Source organism: Polypterus senegalus, chromosome 14, assembly GCF_016835505.1.
Source record: "Polypterus senegalus isolate Bchr_013 chromosome 14, ASM1683550v1, whole genome shotgun sequence".
Classification (NCBI taxonomy): Eukaryota; Metazoa; Chordata; class Cladistia; order Polypteriformes; family Polypteridae; genus Polypterus; species Polypterus senegalus.
Genome location: NC_053167.1, coordinates 49,130,014 through 49,151,171, shown reverse-complemented (window position 1 = coordinate 49,151,171; position 21,158 = coordinate 49,130,014). Strand labels below are relative to the sequence as shown.

The window sequence follows — 21,158 nt, the reverse complement described above, 5'->3', positions numbered from 1 at the left end:
GATCCTTCTTTTGTGTAGCTTGTTGAGTTAGCAAAAAATCGACTTTTTGGCCATCAGACATGTTTTAAACTTGTATATTATGTGTATTTTAAATTTTATTTATTCATTGTGGCTTGCATGGACTGGGTGCTGGGCAGGGTCATAGGGTCCAGAGGCTGTGGGGCATCTGTTGATAAAGAAAGATTCACTGATCTTGACTTTGCCAATGATGCTTATGCTCAACAGAGGCTCTGAGGGGGGCTCTTGAGAAACTGAGCAAGGAGTCTGAGTGTCTGGGCTTGTGAGTGCCCTGGATACACACTAAGATTCAGGCATTTAATGACCTCTGTCTGCAGAGCAAGTGTCGACCTCTTCGAGAGGTTTATTTACCTTGGCAGCGACATTCATGTCTCTGGTTACTATTACTATGAAATCGATAGATGAATTGAGGGGTCATGAAGTCACTGGAAAGGGGTGTGTGACGCTCCCAATATCTTTGCAAAAGAACAAAGGTCCAAGTCTTTAGAGTCCTGGTCCTTCCTGTTTTGCTATACGATTGTGAGACTTGGACGCTATCTAGTGATCTGAGACGAGGACTTCTTCGGTACTGTGTCTCTTCGGAGAACTGTTGGATACCACTGGTTTGACTTTCTGTTGAATAAGCAGTTGCTCATGGAGTCCCGAATGAGGCACATTACCTGCATTGTGAGGGAGCGTCAGTTATGGCACTACAGCCATGTGGCATGATTCCCTGAGGGTGATCTGGCTCACAGGATCCTCATTGTTGAGTACCCAAGGAGCTGGACCAGGCCAAGGAGATGCCCATGTAACACCTGGCTGCAGCAGATAGATGGTCATTTGCAGAAGGGTGAGACTGGATCACGTGTCTGCCTGGTGGGTTGTCAACCAGGATCCAAAACTCTTTTGTTGTGTGGTGGGTGCAGCAATGTGCTGTACCAGTGCATCCTTCTGACGTGACCTGATTGTAGTAAGTTTGTGCAGCTAGGTAAAGTGAGTATTTGTCGACTCGATGTAGGGCTGCAGTTTAGTGTCCAATTTCAGGCTGATACTGAGACCTGATATATTTTGCTTTCCACAATATGCTGTTTTCTATGTCTCTCGTGTTGGCAAGGTTCATGCCACTATAATAATTTTACTTTATTTATTTTTGCATGTGAGTAGGCTGTAATAATACATTCTTGTGATGCTGTTAGTCAAACTGCTTTGTAAATGCTGTATGTGTGTGTGTATATCTATACATTTTCACGCGTGTGCAATAGGGGAGAACATAAGGGCTCTGTTGATTGTAATTACCCGCTAATCCAGGGGTTGGTGCTGTGTTCTAATGCCTTTTCTCTTCCTCCCTCTGCAGACTGGTACATTGACACTGTTAGTCTGCCTGGACTTGCCTCTTCCTGCCAGAAGGACTTATGACTGGAAGCTCAGCCATTATGAAAACAGTTCACTTTGGAGCTTGTGTCTGAAAAGACATTTTCACAATTATTGCATATTTTCTTTCGCATTGCTGCATTCTGATTATACTGGGTAATCAGGGTGGTGACCCAGCTCTTTATCATGGTCTGTCTGTTCTCTTACAATATACAGTAATACATTGTATGTATATACAGTATACAGTGTACAAATATAGATATATATACAGTATAGGTTAAGTTGCCCTATGGCTTGTCCGGATCATTGCGATCCACAGTTCATGAATCTGCCCCATTTCTGTTCTCTTTTGTGTATCCCTCATTGGCAGTTCCGGTCCTTCCCAAAGCTCATAATAATAATAATAATAATAATAATAATAATAATAAGTTTAATTTATGTAGCACCTTTCATACACTGAACGACGCTTTACAATTCAATAAACACATTAACAAGACAAAAAAATTACATACAAGAAAATGAATAATACTCATTGAAGAGATATGTTTTTAACAGGATTTTGAAATGAGTAATAGATTTTACCTCGCGAAGGCTGAGTGGGAGAGCATTCCAGATTTTAGGGGCTATCACACTGAAAGCTCTGCCACCCATAGCTACTAACCTGTATTTAGCTACAGTGAGTAAGTTAGCATCCAATGATCTTAATGAACGAGCAGGAGTGTAAAGAAGCAGCAGCTCAGACAGATAATGAGGGGCTAAACCATGAAGGGCTTTAAAGGTGAGAGGAATAATTTTATATTGGATTCTTGAAAAGACTGGTAACCAATGCAAATTATAAAGGTCAGGTGTGATGTGAGCAGATTTTTTAGTGTGTGTAAGTAGACAAGCAGCAGAATTCTGAACATATTGTAATCCATTAATATATTTAGTCAGGAGGCCATAAAACAATGCATTGCAATAGTCCAGACGGGTAGCGTTGAAAGCGTGAATGAGTGTTTCAGTATCCTTCACACCGAGCAAAGAATGCAGATGAGCAAAGATACGTAGATGAAAAAAAGCTGTCTGTACTATTGAGCTAATGTGTGGTTGAAAAGTAAGAAGCTGATCAAAGATGACACCCAAATTATGGACTGATGCTGAGGGTTCAACCAGGATCCTATCAATGTCAATTTTTGGCCCACAAAGGGTAGATAGGACAGATTTGGTGGCAACTAATAAGACTTCTGTTTTATCAGGATTAAGTTGTAAAAAATGATCTGTCATCCAATGATTGATTTCCCGAATGCAATCAGTCAGTGCAACAGGTGAAGATGTTGCAGTTGCATCAACACTTATATAAAGTTGTGCGTCATCGGCATGGCAGTGGAAGCTCAGACCATACCGACGAGTAATCTCACCTAATTGGAGCATACAGATGTTAAAGAGAAGAGGACCTAGAACTGACCCTTGAGGGATACCTTGTGTGAGTGAAGTGGTGGCAGATTTGTGTTCCCTAATGAAGACATAACACTGACGATCACTGAGGTATGAAGTGAACCAATGGATGGGACAGAACAGTATTACCAATGACATACCTTTTTCAGCATCAGATCTTTCTTAATTTGATCAAAACATTTCTATTAGGACTGATATTTTGTTTATTAACCTAATGGTATTATATTGGTGTACATGGTGATCATCAGTGACAAGATGCAAATTAGGACTAAGTCCTACATATGCAAGTCTCACGTTCAACTTTTAGGTCAAGTCTCAGGTTATAATGATTACATTCCACCAAGTCAAGTTACTGGTTTTATTTACGACAAATCAAAGTATAGTCAAGAAGATTTAAATAGAAAAGTGCTTACACTTTCACCACTCTCTGCCATTAATCTAATTATGATAATGTGTAACTTATACTGTACATCCAAGCTAAGAATAAACTTTCTTAAGGAAAACAATTCTTAATAAGAATTAACAGCGACTGGTATGTGAAACTGTTTGACTTTACAGTAATTTGCATAGTTTTGATTTTCCAAAGTTTTTTATACTGTAAGGGCCATTAGTCTGTTCTGACCATCACAGATATCTAGGCAGTGGTTCGGCTGAACTAGACTGTAACTTTCAGCTTTTGTTTTAGCTTTTTATTCTAAGATGCAAACAGTCCTAACTCACTGCTACCCTCACATGTGTCCTGTCCTTCATTCAGCCATGATCATCTCTAGTATATAGCAATACTGAAGGTGTTTATAAAAGGTGAATGATGTTAAATAAAATAATCACTTAACGTCACAAACATGTAACGACATGCCAACTGTAGATTTTACCATATGCCTTTTGCAGTGTTTAGTTTGTGTAATGTTTGTTTAATTAGGCAATATTTTCTCATCTTTAACTCTTTGAGGGCTGAATATTTTTTCCAAAAAAGCGCACAAAGCAATGGTTTCATACATAAGTCAACAGAAAACTGTGCTGCTGCTGCTGCTGGCGCCAGTTCGGCATTTCTGGCAGCAGTGGCTGTGCGGGTGCGCCCCGATGGCCGGCAGGAATGCACGGTGGGCACAGCAGGTGGGCAGTGATGGCAGTCGCATTGTGACGCGATATGGTTTGTACCTCTTGTCATCATAAGTGGTGGTCGTCCCAGGCGAACGCTGCTGTAGGCGTATCGGCTCCTCAAACGTGTTTAGCTGGCGACTGATCAGCCAATGCTGGTACCTCACTTTTGTTTTTGATCTTCATCTCCAGATCACTTGCATCAAATTCCAAGTCTGACAAGTCAGAGTCCGGTTCAGAAATAATGCATAAAACGTCCGTGGAGCGCTCTGCTACTTGCACATGCACTGGGAATCGAGGTTAGACTAGCAAAGCTACTTAACTTTTTTCTTCTAGCAAAAAGAGTTGAACTAAAATGTAAGGGCGAGTTTTTTCGCAGTTTACAGTCGATTACCGTCCTCTACCCCTGAGTTTCATCAAAAGTCGACATCAGCCCTGAAAGAGTTAATGAAACAAATCAAAGTTGCCATGTTGCAATGAAACAGCGCAAGAGTCTGGAATAGGAGTTCTCCTCACTGGCATGCTGCTGATATCGCTAGTTTATGTAAAGCACCTGAACATCTTAGCTATCTTAAATATTATTTAATTCATGTAACTCAGGTAGCATAGTGTAACATCTGGGCCCTTCTAACAAAGATCTAACAGCTGCAAGCTACAGACGGAGCTTCAGTGTTAGCCTGGCACAGCACTTACATGACACTGGTTACTGTATATGAAAAAGCACTTATCGCGTTCCTCCCTACAACTTCCATTTGTATGACTTGGAAGGTGGACAGATCCTCACTTGGATTGGCAGTTCGCAGAGATGGGAAAACAAGAGAATGTGCATCGCTTCGCACTTGCACCACTGTGAGCAGTGGGTGACCTGAATTTGCTCAGGAGAACGTTGGTCCAGGTTAGAGAGGAACAGTGTGAAATGGTGTCAGGGAGCTAATGTGCAGCTGAGGACATACGTGGAAGCTAAAGTGGTACATTGGTTAAAACAATGACACATCAGTCACAGTGTTTGGGGTCAGTTCTGTAATAAGCGTAACTGAATTTTGAAATGACAGGAAGATGTTAGTGATGTTTAAACCTCCGATCTTGAAGATGGTCATTCCATTCTTTGCAGTGTAGTCTGCAGTAAATTGAAATTATTGCTGTTGCCCTTCAATATGCTGGTCAGTCCGATACACTGCACTAGGTACATTATTGCAATGTAAATTAAAAGAATGCAATTTGGAAAATAATAAATGTGACTTATAATGTGAGTCTTATTTAAGCCATTTATCATAAGTTCAAGTCAAGTCACAAGTCAAGTGTTTTTTTAAAAATACCATCAAGCAAGCAGATCACAAGTCAAGAAAATTAAGACTCGAGTCTCACTTGAGTCAAGTCATGTAAGTTGAGTCATCCACTTCTCAGATGATTATGATACTGAGTGTGCTATATAAAAGAGTGAAATGATCTGACAAAAAAATGTGTTTCTTTATCAATTATTGAGCTTCACTTCTTTCCTAGAAAAAGAAAATAGATGACTTTAAAATGTTTCACTTTCCTTCAATGTAACACTTCTCATTTTGTTACCCTGGCTTACATGATTGGCTTGTCTTGAGTATTCCTACAGGAACTAAATTACCGAAAAGTAAATTAGCTCACCATTCCCTTTAATATGCTGAAAATGTTTCTTTTAATAGATTGCCTACAGAATTGTTATCAGACTGTCTAATGTGTCTCCAGGGTTAATGCAATTAAATGGTATTGTAGTTTATCTAAAAGATCCTAAACCAGACCCAAGATCAAAACATCACTATCTTAATTTTAGACACAAAGTTAAACATAATGATGTATTTGCTGCTATCCTTATTTCCTAATATTAAACTGAGCTATCTGTGCCAGATGACTGTTTTTCTTTTATGGGCATCACTTACTGTGTAGAATTAATTCAAAGACAACTTATTTTGCCAAAGGCCACTCCGGATATTAAGGAAATACCAGAATCCAAAACTGGAAGCCAAGCTGTCATTTCAGTTTTGCTATTTCAGTTGTGGAAAATAGTTTTAAATAAAATAGACTAAACCACAGTGCATGTTGCATGAAGGAGTTACTAGTAGATGAGATTTTTGCCTTATTTACACAAATGTTAAGTTGATGAATGGTTTATGCAAATGGTATTATTAATGGTATGGAATGCTACATCAGGGGTCTATTCTCCTACCTTCAGCGACATTGGAAGGGTGGACTCTTTCTTACTCAAAAACCCATGTTTTACACCATTAGAAATAACTCCCTACATGTTAAACTGAGCCTTTGAATTTGTATTTCAGGAAAAGAAGTGAGTTGGGGCCCCACACTATATGTCGTTTTCCCATAGCTCCTCCCATCTGAGACTGTTGCTCAGCAACACCCTTTATGCAGCAGTCACATGATGGAGTAAGGCAAATAAAATTGACATGCTCAGAGTAGATCTTAGCTTAAGGACTGAGCAGCTTTGTGCACTTGGAACAGCCACCATTTTCAAGCTTGCCACTTCACTTTGTTCTGATTTTTAAGTTACTTCTTTTAGCTTTCTTTTCTCCAGGAGTGACTTAAGCCGCTTTTCCACTGCATAGTACGGCACGACACGGTTCAGTACAGCTCACCTTGGTTCGGCTCAGTTCGGCTCGGTTTGCGTTTCGACTGCAGTTTAGTACCGCTTTAGAGTGGGTGGGATTATTCACGTGTCGTTAGAGTTGCGCCGCCTCTACTGCCGTGACACCGTGGAACTTTTACAACAACACGCAGACAACGACAACACTTTAGCTCGACGACGCGCAAGGTTAAGCATCTAAAATAAGCACATCACTAGCTAACTTTTATCACTGTTGCAAAGCATAAAATGAACTTAACTGCCAGTGTAACATTAAAATGCTGATTCTGTATATTACAGATCTTCCACATTTTGCAAAAAAGTCGCCGCAACAGACCATCTGTTTGGACATTTAACCGTGCTTCAGAGTGGTGGGATGTGATTGTTCCCGGTTTTACAAATACTCAGTGGCTGGAGAACTTTCGAAACTTCCGCGTGTCTGTACCTTTAAAGAAAAGAATATCCAGTGACGCAGTAATGACGATTTTCTCCGGCCAATCAGTGACCAGCAGAGTTTACACGTCACATTTTGGTAACGGTTCGGCACGGTTAGAACCTCGGCTGAGGTGGTACTAAAAAAAGGACCAGGTACCAGGTACTGTTCCCAGTGGAAAGCCCCGCAAAAGTGAGCTGTACTGAACCGTGTCGTGCCGTACTATGCAGTGGAAAAACGGCTTTACTGACATCCAAAAGGGGCCCCAGATACCCTGCCTTGAAATATACATTAATTGACCCTAGGGGCAACATCCCAGTTCATTCTTTGTCAGAATTAAGCCCTTTGAACAACAAGAAATGGCAAGAAACAAAATGACAAATCAATGTTTGAGACAGAAATCAGGCAAAATTTAAGAACCAGAAATGAAATTGAGAAGAAAAATATAATTTTATGAGACAGAAACTGAGCTGAAGATGAAAAACCAAGCAGAGATGTTTCACTTGTTTTAATTGCAGTGGTGATATCAGCAAATGTGTGTGACTTGGTTTCCAAACTGTAAAGGAAGTCTTTGCAGGACAAACTTAAATCCAAATGTCTATGACTGGTTATTTTGTCGATTTCTGAGTTACAGTTACTCAACATCACCCTTAGTCAAATGTTTAATTGAAAGAAGACTGAATAGGTTCTACTTAGAAGCGTTTTCAGCTGATTCCCAGAGTGCACTTATTGACAAATAAAACAAAGCAGCAAATCATGCATAATTAAATGCATTTTGTCACCTTTGCAATTCTTTCTGACACAGCCTCACTTGCATTGCAGTGAACAATGGCTATTAAACTGCTTTTCTCAAACAATTTGCTAGAAAATTGCTTTCTCAACAATATTGTGCTACAGTATGTCACCACCGAGAGCTAAAACATCAAGTAAATGTACAGTTGAAAAGCTTGTCAACAGGCCACAGGGAATCAAGCATCAAAGCTCATTCATTTTCATATTCTATTTGATGACACTCCTATTACAGGGCCATTTTCAAAGAATACTGTAGACAGTTGTCACATAACTGCAATTAAAACACTTACAAAAGAATAGGGTCCTTCATACAGTAGACCTGTGTACAAATGTAGACAATTGTAAGTGACAACGTATTTTCTGTAAAAGTAGGCATTCTGTATGTATTTCTATAATGACCCAAGAAAGCTCTATCTTATAACTGATAATTCTAATCAGATTGCTTTATATGATGCTACGCTAATAGAATACATTTAAAAATGTCTGATATTTGACATCTCTTGTCCTGTGCCTACCTTCAGTGCTCCTCCATTCCTTTTGTTCGCTTTGCTCTTGCATCTCATCCTGCCTTGCCCACTGATTCCTCTCTTGGTTGTGTTCCTGTGAAGCCTGCTACTCAGGCTCTGTCATTTTGACTACTGCAAATAGTAGCCCCTGTTACCCACTATAAAAATATAATATGTATTCTTACTAATACTTTCTTGAAAGTATCCCTCTTATGTTCCTCCTACAACTTTACTTTCCTCGTGTGTTGACTTCGCCTCTCTTGCCTGGTGCTTCCTGTCTTGATCAAATTTGATTGAGCAACCAGTGTGACAAAAGCCAAACTAACCAGACTTCATGGAGGGGACAGGACACACATAGACTGACATTACTGTTTTAGATTAGGTATAGTAGATTAGGGTATGATATTAGAGTAGATCCGTCAACCACCTTTACACGCTCAGGTAAAAGTGATCAGCCACTTTCCCTACCTTCCTAGCCCTCCCTGCCATTTACATGATATATATATACTGTATATAAACTGCTCAAAAAAATTAAAGGAACACTTTGAAAACACATCAGATCTCACTGATATAGACTGGGTAATGTGTTAGGAACGAAAGGATGCCACATCATTTGATGGAAATGAAAATGATCAACCTACAGAGCCCTGAATTCAAAGACGCCCCAAAAATCAGAGTGAAAAAATTATGTGGCTGGCTAGTCCATTTTGCCAAAATTTAATTGCAGCAACTCAAAATTGTACGCAGCACTTTGTATGGCCCCTGTGTTCTTGTATACATGCCTGACAACATCGGTGCATACTTCTAATGAGATGACAGATGGTGTTGTGGGGGATCTCCTCCCAGATCTGGACCAGGGCATCCCTGAGCTCCTGGACAGTCTGAGGTGCAACCTGGTGGCATTGGATGGACCAAAACATAATGTCCCAGAGGTGTTCTGTTGGATTTAGGTCAGGAAAGTGTGGTGGCCAGTCAATGGTATCAATTCCTTCATCCTCCAGGAACTGCCTGCATACTCTCACCACATGAGGCCAGGAATTGTCGTGCACCAGCAGCCACTGTACCAGCATAGGGTCTGACAATGGGTCCAAGGATTTCATCCTGATACCTAATGGCAGCCAAGGTGCCTTTGTCAAGCCTGTAGCGGTCTGTGTGACCCTCCATGGATATGCCTCCCCAGACAATCATTAACCCACCACCAAACTGCTCATGCTGAATGATGTTACAGGCAGCATGATGTTCTCCATGGCTTCTCCAGACCCTTTCACTTCTGTCACGTGCTCAGGGTGAACCTGCTCTCATCTGTAAAAAGCACAGGGCACCAGTGGTGCATCTGCCAAGTCTGGTATTCTATGGCAAATGCCAATTGAGCTGCATGCTGCTGGGCAGTGAGCTCAGGGCCCATTAGAGGACATGGGGCCCTTGGGTCACCCTCATGAAGTCTTTCTGGTTGTTTGGTCAGAGACATTCACACCAGTGGCCTGCTGGAGGTCATTTTGTAGGGCTCTGGAAGTGCTCATCCTGTTCCTCCTTGCCCAAAGGAGCAGATACTGGTCCTGCTGATGGGTTATGGACCTTCTATGGCCCTCTCCAGCTCTCCTAGAGTAACTACTTGTCTCCTAGAATCTCCTCCATGCCCTTGAGACTGTGCAGGGAGACACAGCAAACCTTCTGGTAATGACACGTATTGATGTGCCATCCTGGAGAAGTTGGACTACCTGTGCAACCTCTGTAGGGTCCAGGTATCGCCTCATGCTACCAGTAGTGACACTGACTGTAGCCAAATGCAAAACTAGTGAAGAAACAGTCAGAAAAGATGAGGAGGGAAAAATGTCAGTGGCCAGGTGGGTCACTGCCCACTTAATGGCCAAGGCCTCCCTCTCCACTGCCGCTGCACGGGTCCCCGTCCATCAGTTTCCGCTAAGGTACATCACAGGGTGCTCGACACCATCGACGCTTTGGCTCAGCACGGCACCCAGGCCTGTGTCCGCGCCGGTCTGGAGAATAAACGGAGCCCAAAATCGGGCGTCCGTAACACAGGTGCCGACGTTAGGGCCTTCTTTAGGTCACTGAACGCTGTTCTGCTTTGTCGGTCCACACCACGATAGGGAGCCTTTTGTCAGGTCAGTCAAGGGTGCTGCTCTTCGAGAAACGGGAACAAACCGGCGGTAGTAACTCCGCAAGCCCCAAGAAAGCCTGCACCTGTTTCTTGGTACTGGACGGGCCATTCTAAGATGTCTTTCACTTTGGAGCTCTGTGGCCGCACCTGTCCTTGTCCCACGAGGTAGCCTAAATATTTGGCCTCCTTTAATCCAAAAACACTTCCGGGGTTTATGCGGAGGCCGGCTTTAGCCAGTGTTCGGAGGACAGCTGCACCTGCAGTAGATGCTCCTCCCAGGTGCCGGAATAGATGACAACGCCATCCAGGTAGGCGGCGCTATAGGACTGGTGGGCGCCAGCACTCTATCTACCAGACGCTGAAGGTCGCCGGGCCCCGTGCAGCCCAAATGGGAGGACCTTGTACTGCCAGTGCCCGCTAGGGGTGCTAAAGGCCGCTTTCTCCTTTGCGGATGCCGCTAAAGGAATTTGCCAATACCCTTTGTCATGTCAAGGGTAGTCAGATATCGAGCCGCACTCCAGCCGCCAAGGAGGTCGCCAATGCGGGCATGGGGTAGGCATCGAACTTGGAGATCTGATTCAGACGCCTAAAGTCATTACAGAACCTCCAGGAGCCGCCTGGCTTGGAGACGAGGACAATAGGGCTGGACCAGGGACTATGGCTCTCTTCAATTATGTCCATGTCCAACATACGCTTCACCTCCAGTTCGACCTCTGCGCTGCTTTGCCTCCGGAGTCGGTAGGGCCTCTCCCGGACGACACCCCGGCCCGGACTATATCGGCTCAATCAGCGCGTCCGCCGGGTGACTCGCCACCACCTCGGGATGGCTCGGAGTGTTTGGGCTAACTCCTGCCGCTGCTTGGGGTCAGCTCTTCACCGAGGTTAAGGGCAGTTGTGCTTGTAAAAGGGAGAGTGACCTACGGAGCTGGGAGCTCCTCTCTATCTCCAGGGCTTTAACAGGTTGACATGATAGATCCTCTCACCGGTCGACGTTGGGCTGTTTTACCAAATAGTCGACGCAGTCCTTTCTCTCCTTAACCTCGTAAGGCCCTTGCCAGTGAGCGAGCAGCTTCGAAAGTGGGAGGTCGGACGAGCACCATAACTCGTCCCCGGGCGAACTCCCTGAGGACGGAGTTGCGGTTGTAACACCGGCCTGCGCTGCTTAGTCACGGCTCTTTAGGAGGGGCCTGATCTTTGTGAGTCGGTCGCGCAGTTGCGCACGCATCAAAATATTAGAGGAGGGAAGAGCCTCGCCTCCCAGCCTCTTTAGGATGTCGAGGATTCCCCGGGTTGTCGCCCGTATAGTAATTCAAAAGGGGAGAAGCCCGTAGAGGCCTGGGGTACCTCCCGTAGGCAAAAGCACGAGCGGGAGGAGCTGGTCCCAGTTCCTGCCGCCCCGCTGACTACCTTTGGAGCATCTGCTTAAGCGCCTGATTAAATCGCTCACCAACCCGCCAGTTTGCGGGTGATAGACTGACGCTTTCAGGTGCTTTATCTGCAGTAATTTGGCCACCTCCTTGAACGATCCAAGTGAAACCCTGGTCCGTGAGGACCTCCTTGGGTATGCCCACGCGGAAAACAAGTTAACCAGTTCCCGTGCGATGCTTTTAGTATTAGCGAGCGCAGGGGAACCGCTCTGGGTACCGGGTGGCATAGTCCACCATGACTAGGATATACTTGTGGCCACGGGTTGAGGGCTCCAGGGTCCCACCAAATCGACCCCTATCCTTTCAAAGGGGATGTCCACGAGGGGAATAGGGACTAGAGGAGCACGGTCCCTCCTAGGAATGGTCTGGCAGACAGGATTCCACTCATTGATTAAAAGCGGAGCTTAATTCCTCGCCCCAGGTTTAGGAGGTGAGGGGCATATCTCGGAATCTAGCAACAACTTTGTTAGCCACCGGTACAACAGATCTCTCAAGGACAAAGAAGGGTTGCGTGTGGATCGAGCTGTTTGTTCCGGCAAAGCGCAGGGAGTCATCATTCCATTAAAGGAGGCCGGCGTGGACCGAAATTGATGGTCCACGAGAGCAGTTCCCTGGCTAAATCTTCCGGAGGTCCGAGCCACGAAAGGTCCCCGAGACAACCATAGGGCCTGCCCTTGTGCTGGAGGCCGCGGGAGGGTGCCTTTTCCCCTAACTGACTAATGGCTTACCGCTGATTTTTAGACCAGTCTTGTCCCAGAATCACTGGGAAGGGGGTCAGGTAACACAGCACCGCCATTTGATTGGTTCCCTTCCAGGTAAGATAGCAGTGAGCTTTGACCTAGTCCCCCATGTACACAGGTAACCAACAAATCTGCTTTAACCACTGTTTAAGACAAACGGCGAGCAACAATGGTAATGTTGCTGCCGGAATCAAACAAAGCCACCACGGCGTTCCATTTAGCAACACCAATTCGACTCGCCAAGGGATGCGGCGGGTACAATACCTCTTGTCCAGCTGCAGTCCATAGGCTATGATGGGGCATAGGTGGCCGGTCTCGCCACACTTGAAACAGCGCGGCGGATATAGGGGCTCGGGGTGGCCCCGCCCCTGCCGGTTCCCGCGAGCAGGCTTTTCTGACCCCCAAGTCGGAGGACCGCCAACTATATATATATATATATATAGCCAGCGCCCATCTTGCCCCAGAACTCAACGCCTGGGCGCGAAGCGGCTTTTCGGGTCAAAGACCCAGTTCCGCCATTCGCCGCCTGCTGGCCCGGCTAATGCCGAAGGGCCTATTTCGGGCTTGAGGAGGTCGTAATTAGCGGCCTCCTCCTCAGGGAGGTTATAAGGTATGGCGCCAAGATGGACGCCACTGACCGCTGCCACTCGCTCCGGGTGGCCGCCCTCTCAAACATGCCCAGGTAGGCATACCTCCCGGCCCATCGGTACCATTGAGGCGGCTGCCTGGGCGGGTCTGGTCTCGCCTGCTGGGCTTCCACTAACGTGGCCTCCATGTATGCTGCAGGGCCTGGAGCTGGGCGCTCATTCCCTGCAACGGTGTTCAGGTCCTGTCCCTCCCATTCCGGGATCTCTATCCTACGCCACTTGTAAAGGACCGAGAGACAGTAGCAAATATTGTACAGAAAAAAAACAGGTCAAAATCATAAACAAACAGTATGCCATTTTATTGGGGAGGAGCCGGAAGTGGAGGAATGTCGGGAAGGACCGCAAGGGAGGATGGGAATGACGCCAGGGCAAGATGGCGGAGGAAGGGCGGAAGTAGGTCATCCATATGGTGCACGGTCTTTTCCTTGAGGAAGCAGAGGGAGAAAGTTAATACCCCACCATTCCCTGGCGGCAGTGGTTTCCCAAATCAATCCGCTGCCTCCTAAAATGACAATATATATATATATATATATATTATTTTCTTCTATTTTTATTATAAATGAATATACAGTTGGTAAGTTAACACGGATGATCTAACTTAAGCACTGTCCTATTTAGACTTCAAAGAAAAATTTCTTGTATGTCTCAGAATCTTAGGTAATACAATTAAAGCACAAAATAAAAATGAACAAGCAATTTAACCATTGTTTATTTCTTTTCTTGAATGGGGGAACATTTGAGCATTTTTTTACATTGGGGTGATAATTTACTCTATGTTGAACATTTGATTTTTATTTCTTTTTTAGTTTATTGATAATTGAGTGTTTGTGACATTGCACATGGTTACCGTCAATAAATTATGAGTTCATGTACTGCAGGCCTTAGGAAGGCGTTAGTGGCCTTAGAATTGCGTCACTGCTTTTTACAGATGACTTGGTCCTGTTAGTTTCATTCGGCTGCGAACTCCAGGATGGTTTGTGACTGAGTGTGAAGTGGCAGGGATGAGAATCAGCACCTCCAAATCTTGGACGATCGTCCTCTGTAGGAAAAAGGTGAACTGTCCTCTCCAAGTGGGAGGTGAGTTATTGCCTCCAGTGCAAGAGTTTGAGAACCTTGGGATCTTGTTCACGATTGGGGTGGTGAACACAGTTATGCTGTCACTATACTGATCAGTAGTGATGAAGAAGGAGTTGAGTAATAATTGATTGATTTACTAGTCAATCTGAGTCCCTACCCTCACCCATGGTCATGTGCTTAGCATAATGACTAAAAGAATGAGATTGTGAGTACAAGCAGCTGAAATGAGCTTCCTGTACAGGGTGACTGGGCTGTCCGTTAGAGGTAGGTGAGAAGTGAAGACTCTCTGCATCGAGAGGAGCCAATTGAAGTGGTTTGGGCATCTGATCCGGATGCCTCCATTTGGAGATTTATGGGCACAACCAGCTGGGAGGAGACCCTCTCAGATGGCCTGTTAATGCCTTGATATCCCACAGTATGAGTTGGCTGGGGAAAGGAACGTATGGGCCTCACAGCTAAGACTGTTACCCCCATGACCCAGTTTTGGATAATGAATGATTGAATGAATGTATTGTGTGCACCATTAATATGTGTTTGTAAACAGGTAAGACACCTAATGTTATTAGCGCCATTTTATATAAAAGTAGGTGGCAGATCCTTGTGAAGAAAACAGTGCCTGCTGTTATGAAAGAAATTAATAAAACATTCATTTTTTTATTATTAGTTTTATTTGAGTGGGTAGGTCAGACTTGTTTAAGGTTAGGGTAGATGATCAGAATCTACTGTATTTTTGACTGTAGAATATTTCAGACTTTGACATTTGTTCATGTTTCACATTTATAATGAGTTATACTGCCTTAATCTACTCAGATGGTACCTCAGATGTAGACATTCTATGTGTAATCTCAATACTATACACTCAGCAGTCTCAATATGTACACCAGCTTGTTAATGCAAATGGCAAATGGGAAAAGATCTACAAAACTTTGATCATGGTATGATTTTTGTTGCCATATGTGGTGTTTTCAACATCTCAAAAGCAGCTGTTCTGTTAGGATTTGCACAGTACAGTCTCTAGATTTTAACGAGTTTGAGAAACAGAAAATACTGTATATTCAGACTGCGGTCATTCTTTGGACGAAACACTGATAATGAGAAAAGTGAGAGGAGCATAGTCAAATGAATTTAACAGAAATTCTGCAAATACAGTGACGAGCAGAAAGGAATCATTGAAAGCCACTTTTGTCATCCAAATACTGAAGTATGATGGTATAGTGAGAACATAAATGAGTGAAAATTTGAAAAATGACACCTCATTTGATGAATCTCAGTTTTTGCTGCTACTGTGTGCAGACTTTGGCATATGCAGCATTAATCAATGGATCCATCCTGTGTTGCGTTACAAACTGCTAGTTTTGAAAATTAGGCCAATTAATAACACGTAGGGGTATTTTGAACTCCACAGTGTACTTAAGCATTGTTGCTGATCATTTGCATCTATTTATATCCACAGTGTCATATTTTCAAATGGTTACTTTCAGCAGGATAAAGTACCATGTCACAATAGACACATCTTTTCAAACTGGTTCCACAAACATAACAAAGAGTTCAGTTTATTGTCTCCAGATCTCAATCCAGGAGGGTATATACTGTATGTGATAATGAAGAACAGAAGGTCCTCACTGTAAATGTGTGGCCATAAAACCTATAGGAAAAGCATATTGATATGAGTCAGCATTAGCCAAAATCCATGAGATGTTTTTAGAACTCTGAGGTATCCATGCTTTGAAAAACTGAAGCAGTTTGAAAAGCAAAATGGGGTTCTACCCATGTAGCATACGTGTGCCTAATAAAATGACTACTTAGTGCAGTGACCATATATTGGCTGCATTTTTATTTTAAACTCCTGCTAAAAGTATTGAAAACATCTTACAAAGTATTCTCAAAATAAATCTAATCAGCAACTGAGAGTCTCTGTGGTTATCTGGCCTCCATAATGCTAGGCACCAACACATTTTAATGTCAGCATTTAGAGCCAAACTATTCAGATATTAGAGGACTTGATTTATGCTTTACATATTTGCTCCCTGATAGTAGACCTTCATTTTTCAATTGATGTTATAGTGGTAGTCCTGTGGTGGGGACACAGGAATGGAAAATGCTTGTACAAGGATTGTGAAGAGTGAGAATCATTTTTCTATAGAGTAATTATGACTTCATCAACTGCCATTGTGAGCAATGAAGATAACCTGTTTGACTTAATACTAAGAACAAACCTATGAAAATGTTGCTTGTCCAACTTAAAACATGTATTACCTTGCATTCATTCATTTCTATCACTGGTAAACTTTGTAGAAATTATTTTTTAAATGTTTTATCTGTTTATATTTTTTCTACAGCAGCTATGTTAATTATATGTTCAGAGGGAATAGGAAACTATCCAGGCAGCACCTGGCCCTAGGAGGGAACAAAGCCTGATCAGGGACAGCATTCACGCATTACCCTACATTCATTTGTTCCAGACCGATTTAGAGTTGACAGTAAGCTAGAATTTTTTCTTGATGCAGGTGGAAAATAAAATACCCTGAGAAAAAAGGTGAGGATGTGGGGTGAATGTGACGACTCCAAGCAGGAACTCCTCCCTAAATCCACTAGTGCTATTTACTATGCCACGATACCATCCACTTTCGTAGTTAGTTTCTGATTTTGTATTATCTATGTAATGGTATAATCTGTGCAATGCAAATACAATACCTACCATAAGCAGGGTAGCACACTTTGAGACAGCACACAGAAGATAATATGGTGAGATTAGTGAGGCTGCACAGTCCAAAGAGAACTCCACAGAAGGCATAACAGAGGCATGTAATGTTGTCAAACAGCCACCTGTGGGAACAGAATCATATGGTAATTACCCCAGAAAAATGAGAAAAGCACTACTTCGTGTTTTGAAATGCAAAGACTATAAGATGATATGTAACAGAAAATATTCCTGTAAGAGCTACTAGGCCTCCACCTTAACATGACTAATTAAACATATGTCCTGCCTGGCTAGCTCAGTGGGTCCTCATCTCAACAACTGTTTTGTGGTATAGCGTTCCTGCAAAAAGTAGCTGATGTTATGGCCACCACAATGTAATAGGTCACATGACACACACATCACTTGCATAGCAACCAGTCAACACTATAGTGACCAGTCAGACAAAATGCTGGCCAATCTATGTCGTGCACCAGGAGGAACCCAGGACCCACTGCACCAGCACAGGGCCTGACAATGAGTCCAAGGATTTCATCCCGATACCTAATGGCAGTCATGGTGCCTTTGTCTAGCCTGGAGAGGTCTTTGTGTCCCTCTATGGATATGCCCCCCCAGACTGCCACTGACCCACCACCAAACAGGTCATGCTGAACGATGTTACATGCAGCATAGCGTTCACCATGGCTTCTCCAGACCCTTTCATGTCTGTCACATGTGCTCATGGTAGACCTGCTGTCATTTGTGAAAAGCACAGGGTGCCAGTGGTGGACCTGCCAATTCTGGTATTCTATGGCCAATTGAGCTCCATGGTGCTGGGCAGGCAAGGCCCACTAGAGGATGTCGGGCCCTCAGGCCACCCTCATGAAGTCTGTTTCTGATTGGTTGGTCAGATACATTCACACCAGTGGCCTGTTGGAGGTCATTTTGTAGGGCTCTGCCAGTGCTCATCCTGTTCCTCCTTGCCCAAAGGAGCAGATACCAGTCCTTCTGATGGGTTAAGGACCTTCTACAGCCCTGTTTAGCCCTCCTAGAGTAACTGCCTGTCTCCTGGAATCTCCTCCATGCCCTTTAAGACTGTGCTGGGAGACACAGCAAACCTACTGGCCATGGCATGTATTGATGTGCCATGCTGTAGAAGTTGGACTACCTGTGCCAGCTCTGTCGGGTCCAGGTATTGCCACGTTCTACCAGTAGTAACACTGACTGTAGCCAAATGCAAAACGAGTGATAAAACAGTCAGAAAAGATGAGGAGGGATAAATGTCAGTGGCCTCCGCTTGTAAAACTGTACTTCCTGTTTTGGGGGTCGTCTCATTGTTGCCCCTCTCGTGCACCTGTTGCTAATTTCATTAAGACCAAAGCAGCTGAAACTGATTAACAACCCCCTGTGCTACTTAACTGACCAGATCAATAGTCCAGAACTTTCCCTGGCTTGATGCTATACTCGGATGAAAAAGTGTTCCTTTAATTTTTTTGGTAGTATATTTTTTTATATTTTCATGGTACTGTATATATGTCTGCATGTGTGTTGTGGAAAGTGTTATTTTATATTTAATTCTGATATAAAACCTCTTACTTATGCTGTTTATAAAGCCTGAAATTAACAGGCATAGTTCACTTTTGAATGACAACCTAAAAAGAAACTTATGAATGTGGAGGGACACGTTTAGAAAAAGCACTCCATGAGTATACAGTCAGATAGTATGTTAATATTTAAAGGCATTAGTGCAAAAATCATAGCCGTTAAACCATTTCAAACTACATTGCAGCTGAGGACTTTAGGAGTCCACAAGTCTCATCTCTCACCCTATATTCTTGTCATAATAAAGAAATTTTTGTTTTCTCCTTAAACACCAAAGTCATTAGTGCTTTGTTATCAGCACCTAAACAGAGGTGCGGGACCAAAACACAACTTCAATTAAACCATCATCGTGTATGCCCTCACAGTTGGGATTTAATGCTAAAAGTGGAAAGTGGTAAACAGGACCCTAGAGGCTCCTTTAGGCACTGATTGTAAAAATCAAATGACTAATTGAGTCCTGAATAACACATATCACTCCCAGAGCACTGGCAAAGTAATACAAATGGTGGGCCAGGGATTCAAAATACAGAATAATCTCAGACAAATGAGAAATGTTCCAGGCAGAGAAGCTCAAGAAATTAAAAAGTAAGTAAAAAAAAGACATAGAAAGGAGTTTCCACGCCTCAAGTTGCTTGTAAAATAACTAAAAGAAGATGAAACTGACAGTGAGACTCTATAAGCTGTCTCTCTATGATAGCGACTGCAAAACAAGTTGAAGAGACATACAGAAAAAAATCAATGCCTTGGTTAATAAACGGTCAGAATTATCTCATGTAAAGGAAACGGTTGTCAAGGGAGAAAAGGAGCCTGCCTACCTGTGTGCAAAGGCAGAAGGGATAGCTAACGGGAAAAGTGTCAAGGTCATTCCAAGGTCACTTATGGCCAGGTTGACGATAAAGAACTCGGCAGGCTTCAGAAAGGATTTTCTGCGATAGGCAACAAAAAGCAAAGTACCATTTCCCAGTAAAGAGAGGACACCTGTGGAACAATGAAATTTAAAAGATACCAATCAACCACAGCAAGAAAAAGAGGAAAAGGACAAAAAAAGTTAAATTAGATAAATACAGCAGTACTAGCTGTGCTACCCGTCTAACACAAGATGAAATTTAAGTAATCGCAAAGACCTCAGCATTAATGTTTGCAGTGCACCATCTATTGGAATGTATTAATGTAGTAATAAAATGCATTGCATTTGTCATTCCAACATCTGGTGCATCACAAACATTTTAAGTAATAAAATGTGTTACTACAAACGTTTGTGATGTGCCATCTGTTGGAATAATAGAAACGCAGCAACATGACAGACTCAAAGAGAATTGTCTTTTTATTAAGGTGGATGAGACATGATCTCAAAAATAGGTTCAAGTGAATTCAACTTTGTTTATTTTTGTACAGCACTCTTCACTGAGTACAGGTGCAAAGCACTATGACAAGTAACTGCAGGTGTAATTTCTTTTTACACATTACTAACTACATAATACAGAAGCAGAGTCAGAAAGTGAAGCTCTCCCTTTACCAGTCTGTACCCTCACCTATATGCTTATGAGATTTGGGTACTGACTGAAATAGATTGTGGGTACAAGCAGACAAAATGAGCTTTCCCTTTAAGATGGCCGTGCAGACATCTGGGAGAGGCTCAGAATGGAGCTGCTGTCCCTCCGCATCGAGAGGAGCCAATTGAGTTAGTTATGGTTGGTTACAGATACCTAATGGATGCAATCCAGTGTAGGTTTTACAGGCACAACCAGATGGGAGAACCCAGAGCTCATGGGGAGGCTTATATTTCCCAGATGGCTTGGTAATGTTTTGGGATCCCACAGTATGAGTTAACAAGTGTGGCAGGGGAAAGGGATGTATGGACCTCACTGTTAAGACTGTTTCCTTCAAGACCCCGTTTTGAAATGAAATAATTAATACATGGAAACATATACATTTCTTTAAATACACAGGAAAACAGGAACTACATTAAAACAAAGTAGTTTCTAATCCCATCTTTGGTTTTATGGAGTTTGCATGTTTTACCCATTTCCATATTGAAATGTTATGTATTCTAAAGTACTGTCCCATATTCCAAAAGTCATTAATCCCAGGGTACATCATAATCAGTCCACTATGTGTGTAAGTGTGTCCTGCTATGAACTGGTACTTTACCCACAGCTGGTTCCTGCCATGCTCAATGCTGCCCTACATTGTAACAAAATACTTTAGAAAATGAATGAATTTTATTAACTGTCAAGCAATAGTAAATAAGCTTTACTGTTATGTTATTGGGTGTGAAAGCAAACTTGTGATCGCTGTAAATGGAGCTGGTATCCATCTGTAATGGCTGCTGAAATAATATCTTTTTAAAAAAAGTCACAATTGATAGGTTGTATAGCTGGGACTCTCCTTACGCCCAGAATAACGCAATGAGGGCTGCTAATTAATCACTCTTTATTTTGGAAACTGGCCTTGACAGTCCGCTCAATCACATGGTGCTTTGGAGAACATATTATTCAAATCAACATACTGTAATAGCTCTTGTTAATATGGAACACCACCAACTCTCAAACCACTTATGTGGATGATGGCACTGTCTCAAGATTCAGAATAAGTATATAAATCATTTTGTGTCCCATCCCATCTAGGGT

At 43.0% G+C, this 21,158-nt stretch overlaps 1 protein-coding gene across 3 annotated transcripts in view; it reads right to left on the bottom strand.

Annotated features, from left to right (window-relative positions):
* The window catches only part of opn7b (opsin 7, group member b), a 101,961-nt gene that overhangs the window by 15,231 nt on the left and 65,572 nt on the right, over nt 1–21,158 (bottom strand). For 2 of the 3 annotated variants that reach the window (XM_039735425.1, XM_039735427.1), the window contains 2 exons: nt 19,344–19,506; nt 16,948–17,075 (listed from right to left, as the gene is read on the bottom strand). In XM_039735425.1, coding sequence (XP_039591359.1) covers nt 16,948–17,075; nt 19,344–19,506 — 291 coding nt within the window. The remainder of the gene's footprint in view (nt 1–16,947; nt 17,076–19,343; nt 19,507–21,158) is intronic. The other variant, XM_039735426.1, reaches the window with a different exon arrangement.